The 16514-nt window shown below is 40.3% G+C and overlaps 1 protein-coding gene across 11 annotated transcripts in view; it reads right to left on the bottom strand.

Moving 5' to 3' along the window:
- LOC143987408 (sodium/calcium exchanger 1) overlaps window positions 1–16514 on the bottom strand; it is a 688674-nt gene that overhangs the window by 30503 nt on the left and 641657 nt on the right. For all 11 annotated transcript variants that reach the window (XM_077486095.1, XM_077486102.1, XM_077486100.1 and 8 more), the window contains one exon: window positions 7909–8008. In XM_077486095.1, coding sequence (XP_077342221.1) covers window positions 7909–8008 — 100 coding nt within the window. The remainder of the gene's footprint in view (window positions 1–7908; window positions 8009–16514) is intronic.

The raw sequence follows: 16514 nt of genomic DNA, 5'->3' as shown, positions 1-16514 counted from the left end.
TACTAATTACATTAGTAATATGTCATGCTATGGGCATAACGATACAAAAATATGTGTGTAAAGTACTTGTGCACTGCTATGTATCTAGTGATAAAATGACTATCTATATAAGTGAAAAAACTGGAACAGCTGTAACTATTGGGCAGTAATCTTACACCAAAAAAAGTTTACATTTTTTTTATTATTGTGTGATTCACAATATATAAAAGGTTTTTATGTTTACAGTGATAGGCCAACTAATAGATCAATGGTTTTTGGACATTAATGGTGGCATGTGTTTTATATATCGGTGCGATCAAGGTCAATCATTATTGTTAGTTTTACATACACAACAAACTCACAGGTTAAACAAGCGCATCATTTTTTTTACTATTTATAACGCAAAAGAACAGGACTTCATAGAAAATCTTGATAGAGCCTGCATCGGGGGCACCCCTATTCAGGCCTGGACTGGTAGGCCTGGGCATTTTAGACTGAGCAGCCAATTTTTCGAGGGAGCAGATGGGGGGAGTGGTTGGTGATAGGCTATTCACAGTCAGTTCTCTGCACTTTAACGTAAAGGGCACTGTGATATAAAGTGAACTGCCCCTTTATAGTGCAGTCCCTTTTATATCACAGTGTCCTTTTACATTACATTGCCCCTAGCAATCACAGTCCCCCATCACAGTGCACCTTGCAGTCTGCCCCCCTTCTCTCAAATCACAGTGCCCCCTTTTACTCTCTGCCTCCCCTGTACAGTCCTATATTTGACAAGGCAGAGGCAGGATTCATCCTGTGTTTCCTCTCCAGGGTCTTCCGCCTCACCAAAGATGTCATCCTATCAGCAGGACAGGGGGCAAGAAGAGCTGAAGATCTGGATCATATTATCAAGCTGGTGAGTACCCGTGGTGAGCTGGTGAGTACATGCAATCCAGATCAAAATGGCATCCTATTAGCAGGGCAGGGGGCAAGAGGAGCTGAAGATCTGGATCACAATAACAAGCGGGTAATCACCAGCTTGTTAATATGATCCAGATCTTCAGCTCCTGTTGCCCCCTGCCCTGCTTTCTATGCAGATCCCAGCACCCCCATTTCCTGCTCTGTTGATAGGAAGACATCATTGGTGGGGCAGGAGAGCTGGTAGAGGAGACACAGGCATGGCTGCAAAGCGGGAAGTGAGCAGCGACCGTGGTCTGTGTTAGCCCTTTTTGTACCGTGATCGCTACTTACCAACCGCCGTGCAGTTTGGTCATTTACAGGCCACAGACTGGGCAGCTCTGCCCCACCGGGCAAATGCCTGGTGTGCTCTATGACCAGTCAAGACCTGCCCCTATTTATGCCCCCTAAAAAACTTGAAATAAGGGGTCAGTAACCTATAATATACCCATAGGGGGTCCAATTTACACCCCTAAATACTGGGGCCATTGTAAATGAGCACTTACAAGTTGTAGTCATACAATCTAAATTAGTCACTCTACAATCTGCAGGCAAGTTACTGCTGTGCAAAACCACACCAAAGGTCAACTAGAACTAACTTGGTTTGGCCAGCTGGATCACTATGCCAAAAAGTTTGCAGACATGTCCCTGGGGCTCTAAAGCATCCATATGTGCTTCTATGACTGTAGTTACACCCTTGGTAGGCTTCATAATCCAATGACACTCTATTGCTTGAGAAACAAGACTCTAGAAATATCTTGAAAGAGTTACAATATTGTTATAATAATGAGGCAGAAAGGGAATTTGCCTCAAGCCCATCAGTAAGGCTGGGTTCACAGCTATGCGAATTGGACGCGGCTTACACCGCATCCAATTTGCATGACATTTTAAAATACGTTCATTTGAATGAGGCTGGTTCACATATGTGTGTTGCATTCACACTCCGCATTGCCCAAAAAATGTGTGCGTTTTCTGGGCATTGCGGTGCGTATTGCAAGCACATTATCTTCTATGGGAACCCATCTGATTTGCAGATGCATTTCATTGTGAACAGGATAAAATCTTGACCTGATCCTGATGTAAACCTGACCTGATTCTGATGTAAACCTGACCTGATACTGATGCAATCCTGACCTGATCCTGATCAAAAACTGACGTGAAATGTTGAACAACTACTTTGTCAATTAGCTGTGAAAACGGAGCTTCAATTTGCACCGTACATATGTGAACCCAGCCTAAAAAGTTTTAACCAAGTGACTTCTTAGTGAGAGACATGATGAATGTCCTAATATAGCTCTCATTTAATCCCTACCATGTCTGAAAGGACAGGAAACCCCCTTTTTTTCTCCTGCCGATAGAACCTCAATGTTTTCTAATTGTCATTGTTAGAAGATGGAATTAGCACCTGGTTCTTCCTCTCCTGGTGTAGCAGTGTCATCTAAGCATGCTTTCAATCAACCACTGTGTTAACTAAGCAGATATCTGCACTTAGGAATAAAAGCTGAACTGCAGCCCCCCTAATTAAAGGACACCACCTAAGTGGAGTCCAAGACAAACTATTAAAACTCTAAACAGGGAAAGTGGCGCTGTTCAATAGATATAATATATAGAAGTACTGGGAGATATGTTAAGGTACAAGTGCTGGCACCTATAGCTATAAAGTGAAGATGTGCATCTACAATAGCTGTGACATTAGCATGTGAATATGCATATAAACAAAGATATATGTAAGTGAAATTAGCCACATAAGCCAAGTCATAACTGTTATGAATAGTCACTTGACTGGGAATAAAAAAATATAGGAATGTAATTATAGCTAAGCGGTGCTGGATGGTGATACCTACAAGGAGTAAATTTAACTAAAGAGAGCTATTTGTTGTTTTAAATGTATTTTACTATGATATTAATAAAATTGTATATTATTTTTAAAGATTGTCATTAGAAATCTTGCCTGGATACCTGAAAAGTTCATTATAGTTTTCATTTACATTCTCCATACTGGATGTGGCACCTTTCACTATTAGCCCATCTTCTGGTATCTCAAACACATAATAGAGAATATGAAAGTGCAAGCAGAAGGTCAGCTACAAACAGGCAGGCTGTGAGATTAACCTGCCCTTACTGTCACTTCCAAGTCAGGGTTAGAGAATGCACAGTCTTTTCTAGAAAAGCTTATGATGGAACATCAGTAGTAGACAATAACATGCTGGAAAATCCATTTGGTCCCCCTACTTTCAGCCGTGCCAGATTTCACTTGCAAACATCAAATGGTGCATTACCAACCAGAGTTTAATTCTGTTGTGTAATAGAATTTCCTCGGCACTCTCTATATTGCTATTTACACATACATTATACAAATGCGGTTTACTTTCTGCATCCTAAACAAGCTTAGGTCTCTGAAGGAGCAGCTTTAATATAACATGATAAACAAACCCTTAAAGGTTTGAAGGTCTTGTTTGACATGGCATTGTTCTTGGCACAACATGCGGGCCACAGATGCAAAAGAAAAAGATTTCCTTTGGTGTAGAGCCTCCTGTGCATAAAATGTCATCCTGAAAACAAGTGCAATAGTTGGAAAAATAAGTTTGACAGAAATAAGGGAAAAAATATATAACTGCGTGGTAGTTTATTTCCTGTTATGTACCACAGCTTGCCAGGCTATACCAAGTGATAATAATCTATACACATCCACTACCTAAACACTAATGCCCCGTACACACGGTCAGAATTTACGATAACAAATGTTCCATGTGAGCTTGTTGTCAGAAATTCCGACAGTGTGTAGGCTCCATCAGACATTTCCGGTTGGGATTACCGACAAACAAAATTTGAGAGCTGGTTCTCAAATTTTCCGACAACAAAATCCGTTGTTGTAAATTCAGATCATGTGTACACAATTCCGACGCACAAAATTCCGCGCATGCTCGAAATCAAGCAGAAGAGCCGCACTGGCTATTGAACTTAACTTTTCTCGGCTCGTCGTAAGTGTTGGCTGTCACCGCGTTCTTGACGTTTGGCATTTCAGACAACATTTATGTGACCGTAACAAGACAAGTTTGAGCCAACATCTGTCAGAAATAAATCCAGGATTTTGTTGTCGGATTCTCCGATCGTCTGTATGCGGCATAACACTAAAATCTGTAAATCTACTGGCATCCACGATCTAAGACTAACCTATCTAGCCCTGTAAAAAAGAAATCCGGTCTCACGCTGAGCTGTCAGAGGCGGCTTTGCTGTGGAGATGGGTGCAGAGGAGGCAGCCGACAATGGAAGCCCCATGGTAACTCTTTAGGTGATGTCTCTTTCCAGGCATTTCCCAGCTGACAGTCATTTGGGCAAAGCGACAGTGTCTGGTGATAGCCGATTTCCCCTGCGAGAGATGCCCACCAATCCATGCTCCCTATGCTGCTTCCTTACCACAAGAGTCTACCATTGGTAAGCTCCAGAGTTGATGTGCTCACCTGGATGGATGTCAATTAACTCCCCAACATTACAGGGGGCTAAGGTCTGAGCGGCTGGCCATCAAGCCGTAACAAGCTCTGACACGGATCATCTGAGGATAGACTCCCAAGGCATTGAGAAGAATGTAGATTAGTAAGCATAGCTTGCTTAGCACTCCATAACCATAACCATAAGTCCTACAAAAGAATGAAGGCTCCAACAGAGTGTGTGTGTGTGTGTGTGTGTATGTGTGTGTGTGTGTGTGTGTGTGGGGGGGGGGGGGGTGCAGTGAAGATGAGTGAAAATTCCTTGCTGGGAGGTGGACTATCTCTTTAACATTGCCACTGTTGACCTTTGCTTGTGAAAGTGCTAGTAGTTGCTTGGTTGTAATGCTGACTGAATGGTTTCAATTCATCAATCGTTTCTGTTATTGACCTGGAACAAGTATGCAGACCAGGAACTCTTACTTCCCTCAGACTTTACTTGTCACTTGCTTATTTCTGCTCAGTTATTAAGAAACTATCAATACCATGGCTCCATATTACATGTTACGTGATCTTAAAGGTGGACTTAGCCTTTATACAAATGTTTTTGTGTGTGGAGTTCAGCTTTGATGATGGACAGAAAACAGCTACAAGCACTGCATAATATTAGTATCTAATTGGCCAAAAAAGTATCTTGCGTTAAAGCAGTTTATAGAATCTATTCAGGCACACTATTATGCAATATGCAGTTTTTTAGAGTTTACAGCAAATATGTCAATATAATTGGTCATAATAGATGCTTTTTTCCTTCCTTGTCTTTTCTCGTTACATTCAATGCTACCCAAGGACAGGACACAACCTAGAAAATTGCTTCTTATTTTCCTATGTGAATACAAACACTTTACATTGTTTTTCCTCTATAACACTGCATTTAGTATATGGAGGGGAGCTAAAGGAATGCACACAAATGTGCCTTCAGTCATCTATTGCATTGCATCAGCTATGTAGTCATATTTACTTCTTTGTAAATCCTTGTTTTGGTTAAAAAAAATGGGAAGATCTATTTAATGAGTAGAGAATATTAATGTAATTAAGGTAACCCCCGCTATACAATCCAATTGCAGAATTTGTCTGCACTGCCACCTGGTGGTTACAATTAGGATTGCATTACTGGCATCTGTATGTTCTGAATCACAAATCTGAACCAAGTATGAAGATCAAGGTAGTTAAAAAAAAAAAAAAATCTGCACACTTTTTCTTTGCCAGATAATTAGCACTTTTAGAAAGAGGTGAGTAAAATGACATATTTATCTTATGGCTTTTGTCATTTTCTTTTTAATGATAACTGTTGGTAAGACGTCTATCAACCAAGCATAAACAACAGTAAGGCAGGAACTGCTCCGTTGTGTACATGGAGACTGTGAAGGTGAATTAGGAAGAACAGCCTCTTATGGCGTCTCATTGGACAGAGGACTATATGGGCGGACAGAGGATGTTTGTGTGGGGTGTGTCTGAGTGCGCTTTAAAAAGTGAGGGTAAATGATGAGGCTTCCTCTTTTCCCATTGAGCCCAGCTGAGACACCGAATATTGAGGATGACCCTGCGTAAAGTATCATCTGTGTTCTTTTTGCTTTATTTGCTCTGTAGTATTCTTTTAGTGTTTTATGTTAGTTTTTCTACTATCTTTGTAAATAAGTGAGATCTTTACTTATGTACGCATTGTGTTTATTTATATAGCTAATTATGTTATAAGTTATTGTATCACCACCATTAGCCCTTGTACGCACGTTCGGACATTCCGACAACAAAATCCGTCGGATTTTGTCTGACGGATTTTGTCCAAAACTTGTGTTGTATACACATGGTCGGACAAAGTTGTCGGAAAATCCGATCGTACGTAACGTGATAACGTTATTTCGTTACGACGGGACTACGTACAGGCTAGTAGCCAATAGCTTTGGTCTAGGAATTTGATCTGAGCATGTGTGGCACTTTGTCTGATCGGAATTCTCTACACACAATCGGACAAAGTCAGATCGGATCATGTTGTCAGAAAGTTTTATAGCCCAGTTCTAAAACTTTGTCCGTCAGATAATCCTACAGAAACAGTCCGATGGAGCCCACACACAGTCGGATTATCCGACAACACGGCCCGATCGGACATTTTCTGTCGGAATGTCTGACCGTGTGTACAAAGGCTTAGGCCTCATGTACACGGGACGTTAGAAAAAATTAGCTGCAAAGCCACTACCAACGCCAGGAAAAAGCGTCTGTAAAACACGGTTTCAGTAGCTTTTTACTGTGGCATTAATGTACGTTTAGCCTGTTTAGCTTTAAGCAGCGTCTCTCTGCCTCTATTCAAAATCAATGGTTCTTTATGAGAGCCATCTACTGGTCCAACTTACAAAGTTACATAGTAGGTGAGGTTGAAAAAAGACACAAGTCAATCAAGTCCAACCTATGTGTGTGATTATATGTCGGTATTACATTGTATATCCCTGTATGTTGTGGTCATTCAGGTGCTTATCTAATAGTATATACAATGCATTAAGATAAAAAAAACTCTGCCTTTACAACCCTTTTGAGTCTGCCTGATGTCTCTGGATTTTATCTCATCTAAACATGGAGCATTAACTTGTGTTTTATATTTCAGATACACCTGAAAGCAGCAATGAATTTCATATCATTTCAGTTCCTGTTTTATGACCCCCACTATACTTTAACTAAAGGCCAGGCTTCTGGAGAGGTGTTGACTTTAAAAAAAAATCTTTTTAATGCTGACATATGTGTTTTAACTGGTCTTATGCCTTTGAAGCCCCCTCAGTAGTGAAACAGTATATTGTTGGAAAGTCTAGTAAACTCCAATAATGAAAGGACCAAAAAGTTTCAGCTGCCATGCCAAGGACTCGATCATAAGTGATGACTGATTTACAGTCACAAATCTGTGCCGTGAATAATAGCTCAAGTCTTATTCCATAAATCTTCGACATAACAAAGTGTAAAGGGAACAAACTGTACAGTGTGAATCAAGACATTTTCAACGTATTATTTTAATGTTCTCAGGAATAAAAACAAGTTGCTTTTTTAAGTCAGGCAAATGCCAGTATGGTTCATGTTTAATGTCAATATTGGAAAGAAGCAATGGTGAGGTTTGTAATTATAAATATTCCATGACACAGCTCAGGCCCTACTGAGACTTGATACCCCGATGTCCCCTGGAGACATCTCAAGTCCTTGTGTATACCTGTAGGGCCTGGACTTTGCCAAAATTCCAATAGCACAACAAACCGGGTCTTAGCAGATTGCCATTAGCACAAGGACATAACAAGAACCATACAAAGAAATTAGTATGCCATGTGTCTAGTGCTTTACAAAAATCCAGGTCTCAGTAAAGGATTTTTTTAAGTATGAAAGCCTGAGGGCCCTGTAATGATTTTGCTAACGTTCTGCATTTGCATGTTTATGAAGATTATAAAGATTGGTTACTCTCTGTCTTCATATAACTACTTATAAGGCTCAGGGATGATTTTATAAAACATAAGACCGCATGCAAAACATACAAACTTACCAGCGCTAACTGTGATTGCTTCAATGAATTGCTCTCTCCAGCTGTTTGTTCCAACCACAAGAGCGAGATTTGTCTTTTTAATAAGTTTGTCCACAGTGCTCTGCAGAGGAAGAAAAGAAGCAAGGGACTCATCAGAAGCGTTCACTTAAATTTCATACCAAAACTACAGAGGAAATTGTGACCATTTGGCAGGTGCAGCTGTTATACCTTAGGGACCACTGCAGAACAGATCTTTGAAAGGTATTTTTACTATGCTAGTATGCTATATTACCATTCTGTTATTTCAATAACTCTACCTGTTATTATTCTGAAGACAGGATAATAAACCAAGGTTACTGCAAAGTAAGTGATACAGTTATCATGAGAGACATGTACTTAGAAAAAAAGAGAATTCCTATGAAATTAAACAAAAAAGCTCCATATTAATTCATCTATTCTCCAGTTACCCTGCATAGTAATCATTCAATATCCCATTCCATTTACTACATATCTGAAAAATATGAAAATGTATATTATATTCTGATTTAAAACAGAAGATGAAACAACAACTTTTAACCACCTCAATACCGGGCACTTTTACCTCCTTCCTGCCCATGCCAATTTTTAGCTTTCAGCGCTGTCACATTTTGAATAACAATTGCGCGGTCATGCAACACTGTACCCAAGCTAAATTTTTTGTCATTTTGTTCACACACATAAAGCTTTCTTTTGGTTGCATTTAATCACCGCTGAGTTTTTTTATTTTTTGCTAAATAAACAAAACATTTTGTTCCTGTTATAAAAATTTTGCAAATAAATAATTGTTCTTCATAAATTTAGCCCAGAATCTATTATGATACATTTCTTTGGTGAAAATAACCAAAATAAGTGAATATTATTTGGTCTGTAAGAAATTTATAGAGTCCACAACCTATGGTATATATCTGAAAATTGTACTGACGGACTATCAGGTGCTAAAATGCCAGGACAGTAGAAATACCCCTTTTTGGAAAGTAGACAGTCCAAGGTATTTAGTAAGAGGCATAGCAGGTTTTTTTGACGTTGCAATTTCTTGTCATAATTTTTTAGAAAATGAAAAAATTAAAAAGAAAAAATGTTTAAATTTTTTTTTTGCATACTATCACCAGTGCGGTACAGCATCATTATATACCTGGTGTGGCAGTGAACAGGGAAACTGACTGGTGAAAGTACAGAAAGAAAATGTTATAATTTTTTTTATTTATTATTTTATTTTTCAGGGAATGTACAATATATGTAAAATGCTACATAAATTGTTGACACTATAAAAAATAAAATAATATAAAATACCACTAATAAAAAAAAAAAATCTGTTTATTAATCCAGTGTGAAACTTTAGCTCTGTGCAGGAGCTTCCTATAATAAAGACTGGTCACTGCTGTTCTCTCTACGTGTGCAGGGTTACTGGTCTTGTCTCTGCACCCTCTTGTACATTTCTGAAGGAAGCCTGCTGGATCTTTCCCACAGTTCTACTGCTACTTTTCATAGGTAATATTTTGGTTTGCAAAGGCGCACCCAAATTGATTTATAACCTTTGCAGTTAATAAGTTCCTCTTTAAACAAATCAGGTAATGTCTGAGTGAATAAGGAGAGGGGTTTACTTTTGGTTTTCTATATGTATTTATCAAAAGTGAGTGTGTTATTTGTTACAACCAATCAGAATCCAGTTACCATTTTTTAAAGAAGCAGGTCAAAAATTAAAGGATCAATCAAACTGTTCCTTTCAGATAATTTGCCACATTCACGGATAGAGAAATGTACTGTATGTTCTCAAAGAAAATAAGTGCAAATGCATTGTTACAAATAAACTGGCTTGGGTGTACATAGTCTTAGGTTCTATTCACATATGCTGCAGTCGCGGCTCACAGCATGGGGTCTGGTACGTCCCTGTTCACCGATTACGGTGCGAAATTAGGTCCACATTTTGGCCTGAATTCACACCTGAATTGGACCAGAAGACGCACAAGACCCTTTTTCACTGTGGACCATGGCAACCCCAGAGCTCTCCTGTCATGTGAATTTCCACATCCAATTCGCATATATGTGAACCAGGCCTAAAAGCAAAACTCCAGGAAGATATAAAAAGCCAGTGAATTAATTAAAAAACATAATTAAACAGTTTTTTTACATGCAGCTAGGAAAATGTCCCAATTTGCCCTTATATCATCCTCTTGTAACCTTCTATACAGCATCCCTCATACAGGGAAAGGCAAGAGAAGCACTATAAGCCAATTGGGCTCTTTTGATTGTATAGTACTGTCCAATCTGTAGTTTTCTTTCAGCAAGGTAGTTTGCAGAGAGGTCTCTAATACTGCGTACATACGATCGAATTGTCCAGTGGAAAAGTCCGGCGGACAATCCCCCCGTATGTGGGCTCTGGCTGACTTTTTTTTACTTGTTTTTTGACGTTTTTTCAGCGTAGGGCTTCTCCTTTAACTCCATACCAGGTGACGGGGCCAGCGACGATTCCTTCGCTAGTCCCGGCTACCTGGAGCTGCGCTCAAAATGAAATGACTTTCCTCCGTGTGTGTGGGCGAGCCCATTCATTTCAAAAGTACGGTGGATAGTCCGCCGCAAAAGTACCGTGTGTGGGCAGGTAGCTCGTTTGGACAGTCCGGCAGACAGTCTGGCGGTTTGTCCACCAGACTAAGTCCGCCGGATAGTCTGATACGTGTGTACGCGGCATAAGGCCGCGTACACACGGGCGGACTGTTCGTCCAACTTTGTCCGCTGAACAGTGTTTCAGCGGACAGTCCGCTCGTGTGTGGGCTTCAGCGGACAGTTTCAGCGGACAGTCTGACGAACAAAGTTTTTCGGAATTTCCGTAAGACTGTCCGCTGAAACTTGGTTTGAGCGAACAGTCCACTCGTGTGTAGGCTTGTTCGGCAAACTAAGTCTCGCGCATGCTCAGAAAGAATTCACACGGCGAAGGTTGCATTGCAGTGTATCGGACGCCGAATTTCTCGTCCCGTCGTACGTGCCGTTCACGTCATCACGCAAGTTTTCAGCGGACTGTTCGTTCGTCGTGTGTGGTCAAGTCCGCTCATGCTAATTTTGAGCGGACTGTTTGTCAAACTGTTTGACGAACAAAGTTGGGCGAACAGTCCGCCCGTGTGTACGCGGCCTAAGAGTGTAGGGTCTGATTGTGTTGTTTGGCAGGGGTGTCTAGATCACAAGATTAGAACAGAATCACAGGTAAAACATGTTTATTCACTGTCTAAATTCCAACTGAGTGTTTAGCTGTTTGCCTAGATTTCAGCTTTAATATTTTACCAAACAATGAGTTGCTTCCATGTTACACTTTTCTATGTACACTAGAAGAGGCAGTCATGTGACTTCAGATAATTAAAATGAAAATAGCTTCTTGCAAAGCCTCCAGTATATAAGTCACATAAAATGCTGAATTATTTATACAGTCTTGAAAGATTTAACAGCTTAGCGTTTTTTTTTTTCAAAGGCACGTCAATGATACATACAAACAATTATTCACTTTTAAACAAAAATCAATTTTTTGTGCAGTAAAGAATTTACTCTCCAATATTTTGTAATAAGATGGTATTGGAATACAAAATGTACTTTGGTTTAAGTATGTTGGTGTACAATCACACGAACCACTTATATATGTAAATGAACTCCAGAACATTTTATAGATGCTTTATACATGTGTCATTCTAGTCCCAAGGGGGTATTATTCAGTGAAGAACCATCCATCTACAAGTCCAGATAATTTTACCCAGCATTTCCAAAAACTGACTTTTACTTGTTTGAAAACTGCCCTGCTCCCCCGGCTCTTCTACACACAGGCACAGAATGAAGAATAACGTCTGTTCAATTTTGTCAGCGATCTGATCTTTAAAGCAAACCTATGTTTTGCCCATGAAGGACAAAAATCGAACTGCACCAATAACCATAGAGAATATTGTGATTTCCACTGTCGTTCATAGCAGCATGATGGCAGACACAGGAGAAATTGCATTGATATGAACAGGGAATCTAAATGAGTCCTAGAAATATCTAGTTGGCACTAAAGACAATGTGAAAGCAATGGACCAATCACCAAGCATATTTTTAAAGTTGCTTCTGGAAATTCTGACATAGTTACTGAACAATCAATGATAACATTCAGCACATTAGGGGTCTAATGCCTGTGTTGGCAGGTGTTTGTTCGCATCAGATGGATATTGCATACACACATGGGAATGAAAAAAACAGCTTGAAGTAGGTCAGAAAGAGAACAACTGCAGGTCAAAAGCACCTGTCAATAAATTATACATGATTAGAAGTCTCCCAAACTGATGTCAAACTGATAACATTGACAAAAATCCACACAGGCCCTAAATATGTTGGGCAATCTTTAAAGCACAGTAATAGCTGCTTGTGAATGTGTTGGCTGGAGCTCTCCAAAGTGCTGAAACATATTTTTTACCCTTAAAGCAGTTGGAAGGCAGTTTTGTTTTTGAAACCCTTTTGTTCTATTTATTATAGAACTCCAATTGCTGCAGACCAGTGTGTAGTAGGCATTTGGCCTCCTGTCATGCTGATACCAGGCAGTATGGTTCTGGTGGCATCAGCAGGGGGTTCCCAACAGAGGTGAACAGGGCTCTTTGTTACTCCAAGTGCCCAGAAAAGGGTGCCAACATAAAAAGAGTTGCATGGTGGCTGTTTGGCAGGAGAAGGAAACACATGAGAGACTACAGGGTGTTTGATCAACATGTGAGACTTTGGGCCACAACTACTATCCTCCCCACACTGTTCATACCATACCTTCTCCTCTTTTGAAATAGATTATATGCAATATCATTTAAGTTGGTCCATGCCCTGTTTATAATTCTCCTCTACGTTATAGAATGGGAATAGGCTTGAATACCAGCTAAGCTTGTGGTCCTTTAATGCCATTGTATGATTCCTCCTGGTTTGATAACATTTGGGTGACTTGTGCCTGCCCCTCAGACTGGTTGTTCAGAAATCCGCACATATTACCGTTATCAATTGTTTGTACTCTCATAAACAAATGGTTCTGGAGAAGCTACAAGTTAAGTGAAATGCCTTGATCTTCAGAACTGGACAAGAGTATCTGAAAGATGTACATTTGACAGACTATAGGACATTCATGGCTGCTCTTGTCATGTTTTCTTCCCCCCCCCCCTCTGTTTGGGCTCGCTGTGAAGCCCCCTTTTTGCCATGTTTTTTTTTACTAGTTTTTAAGTAATTCTGAAATAAAATAATCTTTTTATATATGTACATACATTATCTCATGTTGTGCCTTTAAAATCCACCTTTACCCACACAGGTTTTTCCTGTGAGGGATGTATTGTTTCTGTGAGTAATATTGGATGTGGCATGCCTTTGTAAGCTAATTTGCCACATAGAAAGGGTATATTTTCACCTACCTGACCCTCATTCACCATACATACTAGTAAAAAAAATAAACAACAAATACACTCAGAAAGGTTCCAGTAGAATCAACAAAATGGTGGCCATGTGCAGACAGACACTGCTTTCCTTTTGTATAAATGTGAATGTCATGGGTAAAAGATGGCTTCAGTTCCTATTCTCTGTCTGTAGAGAACTCCTCAGATGGGCTTCGCCCTTTTGGGGGCTGAATCATTTAGGATTAAGCCCTAAAAAAGGCGATACACATCTGATAAATTCTCTACAGCTGGGGAACAGGAGCTGAAGCCATCTTTTACCCATCTCATTCACATTTATGCAACAGGGAGTCGGTGTCTGTGTGCAGACACAAACCTTTTTGTTGAAGTCTATGGGAGCTTGACAAGCCAATCCTCTCTTTTGTGCACCAGTCTTTTCACACACTGATCTGACTGACACAGGTTTTGGTGGGGGCATTTTATCAGTACTATTTTCATTGTTTTGGTCTACACTCAGAAAGGTATTTAATTATCCTCATCTTAACAAACCGCAGTAATATTATTTCTAGGGATGCACCTATACTGATGCTGATATTCGTACTCGTGAAAATGCTCCCGATACCAAAACCAATACTTCGCAGTGCAATTTGCCTTCATACAAAATGAATGGCTGCAAATTACACTGAAAAGAATTGCCTGCAACTTGAACAGGAATGCAGAGCATTTCCTGTTCCAATCGCTTGCAATTTCCCCCACTGTTCCTATATGCATGAACCCAGTAAAGAAAGGAAAATTCCATGTAGTGCAGCCATAGGCAGTTTATTAAATGTTATAACAACTCACAAAGTAAATATCTAGTAAAATCCATATCTGCAGTGTCCCCGTCCCACCGATGATAGCAAACCACGGCTGCTGGAGGTGCTCATAGAGTTGGAGGAGATGTCAGTCAGTCCGTCCCCAAGCTGACATCACTTCCACCTTATACCCACAGGAGTCCCAGAACTTCTATTCCAGCCCTGTGAGCATCTCCAGCGACTGTGGTTTGCTATCATCGGCGGGACAGGGACAATGCAGATATGGATTTGATTAGATATTTACTTGGTGAGTTGTTATAATATTTTAATAAACTGCCTATTGTTGCATTACACGGCGCTTTGCTTTCTTTTCTGGGTTTACACACAGGTGCGGTAGCGGAAATTGCATGTGATTCGGGCAGGAATCGCACTGCATTCCTGTACAAATTGCATGCGATTCTTTGCAGTAGGACTTGCGTCTAATCATTTTGAAAGGGCGCAAATTGCACTGCAAAGTATCAACGAGTACTTGACTGAATGTATTTGTACTCCTACCCGCCGAAAAAAAAAACGTATCGGTGCATCCCTAAGTATTTCCCATGCAGAGTTTTCTCTTCTTTCCTTTCATTTTGAGATCGCTAATATGTTATAGAAAAGCAAATTCTCTGCTTTCAACATTTAGCCATAGTTTAAGAAATGTGGGGTATCCCAGATAGGTGACAGTTTTAAGTATGCAAAATAACTCTGAGGAGTATCTTTCTTGGGGTTCCCTGTGACTTCACTGCTATTAAAGTGGGGCTCCATCCAAAAGGGGAAGCTCTGTTTGTTTACTTCCTCCCTTCCCTACCATATATGCCACCTTTCAGGGGGAGGGGGGTGCGGTGAGATGCCCCAGAGGTTTGGCCCCACTCCTTCTTCCACCACCGCCAGGCCATTCAGAAAGCACATCACATTTAATAATAGGGCAAATAGGAGTTATGCCCCGTACACACAATCGGACATTGATCGGACATTCCGATAACAAAATCCATGGATTTTTGGCTCAAACTTGTTTGGCATACACACAGTCACACAAAGTTGGTTGTAAATTGCAAACGTCAACAACACAGTGACGTACAACACGGTGTGACGGAAATTCCGATGGAAAATGTCAGATGGAGCCTACACAAAGTCGGAATTTCTGCCAAAAAGCTCCCATCGAACATTTTCCATCAGAAAATCCGACCGTGTGTACGGAGCATTAGAGTTATTTTTAAAAGTGCAAAATAATTTAGACACATAGAACTTTCTCCCCAAACACTCACAAAATTATCTGACTTTTGTACCAGTTAACAAGCCTTCCAAAGAGAAAGAGATTTCTGATACAACACTTATTTACAGGTTCAATGTATTTAGAGATCAGTATCACATCTATTCGCCCTTGCTTTTCCATTAGGAAAACACGCTCAGTCTGATCAATAATATTATCTAGAATGTTTATATAAAGCAATACAAGTTTGCACAGCAGAAAATTGTAGATCAGTCTATCTTCTCCTTACTTCTTCTGTGACTTTAGAAAAAATAGGATTAGTGATTGGTCCTGTATCTGTCCTTTGTATAATATACACAAAAGGCAGGCACTATATTATATGTAGTCGACTAGCATTTCAGTGCAATTACAGACGTTTCCTACCTTTCTCTCCATTAGCCAACCCAATGTTCTGGCAGCATAGTAAGCATTTTCATGATAATATCTTTGAATTTTGGGTGTAAGGTTGGCACTGCCCCCCCCATAATGTTGTTTTAGGACAGCTGCTACCTGACTCAATCGAGGCTGCCATCCAATGCTGGTGGCTTCCACTGTTTAAGGCCTGTCAGTCTATTATACTGCCGAAGCATGCTTTACCCTGGAACTAGCACTGCCCCGAAACTAGGGAATATCCAACACTAAATAGGAGTGTTAGCTCTCATATATAACAGTCATGTTGGCAGACATCCTTTAAAGTTTTTTTCTGAATGCTGCAATGAAACATTTGATGCATGTAATCTTTTAAAGATCAGAGAGCTTACACTGATCAGTATAGGGTCACTTTGTAAGTTAAAGCATACCTGTAACAGTAGAGGCACTAAAACCCAAAAAGACAACATTTAGATGATGCTCAAGTAGAGAGATAAAGCCCAACTAGACTGCTGTGAGTGCAGGCAGGGACATAGAGCTCATCCTAGCTCCAAGCTGCAGCAATGTCAAAGGAAAAGATCAATAGACCGCACATCATGAAGCAGACCCATGAAGTGAGATGAAATGCTGCCTCAGCTGGGACTCCAGCCAGGCCATGCCCCCAACCCATTTTTTGGTCTGTCCCTTGGAGCTTAATCAGGGGGATCATGGGGAATCATGGCTAAGTTCCAAGGGGCATTGTGAAATGCATTGGGGCGTGACCTGGCT

The sequence above is a fragment of the Lithobates pipiens genome, unplaced genomic scaffold (genome assembly GCF_037356315.1).
Source record: "Lithobates pipiens isolate NorthernLeopardFrog02 unplaced genomic scaffold, aLitPip1_a1.2 Scaffold_18, whole genome shotgun sequence".
NCBI classification, from domain to species: Eukaryota; Metazoa; Chordata; class Amphibia; order Anura; family Ranidae; genus Lithobates; species Lithobates pipiens.
The sequence above is the reverse complement of the archived record's forward strand: the minus strand, read 5'-3'. Positions and strand labels throughout refer to the sequence as shown.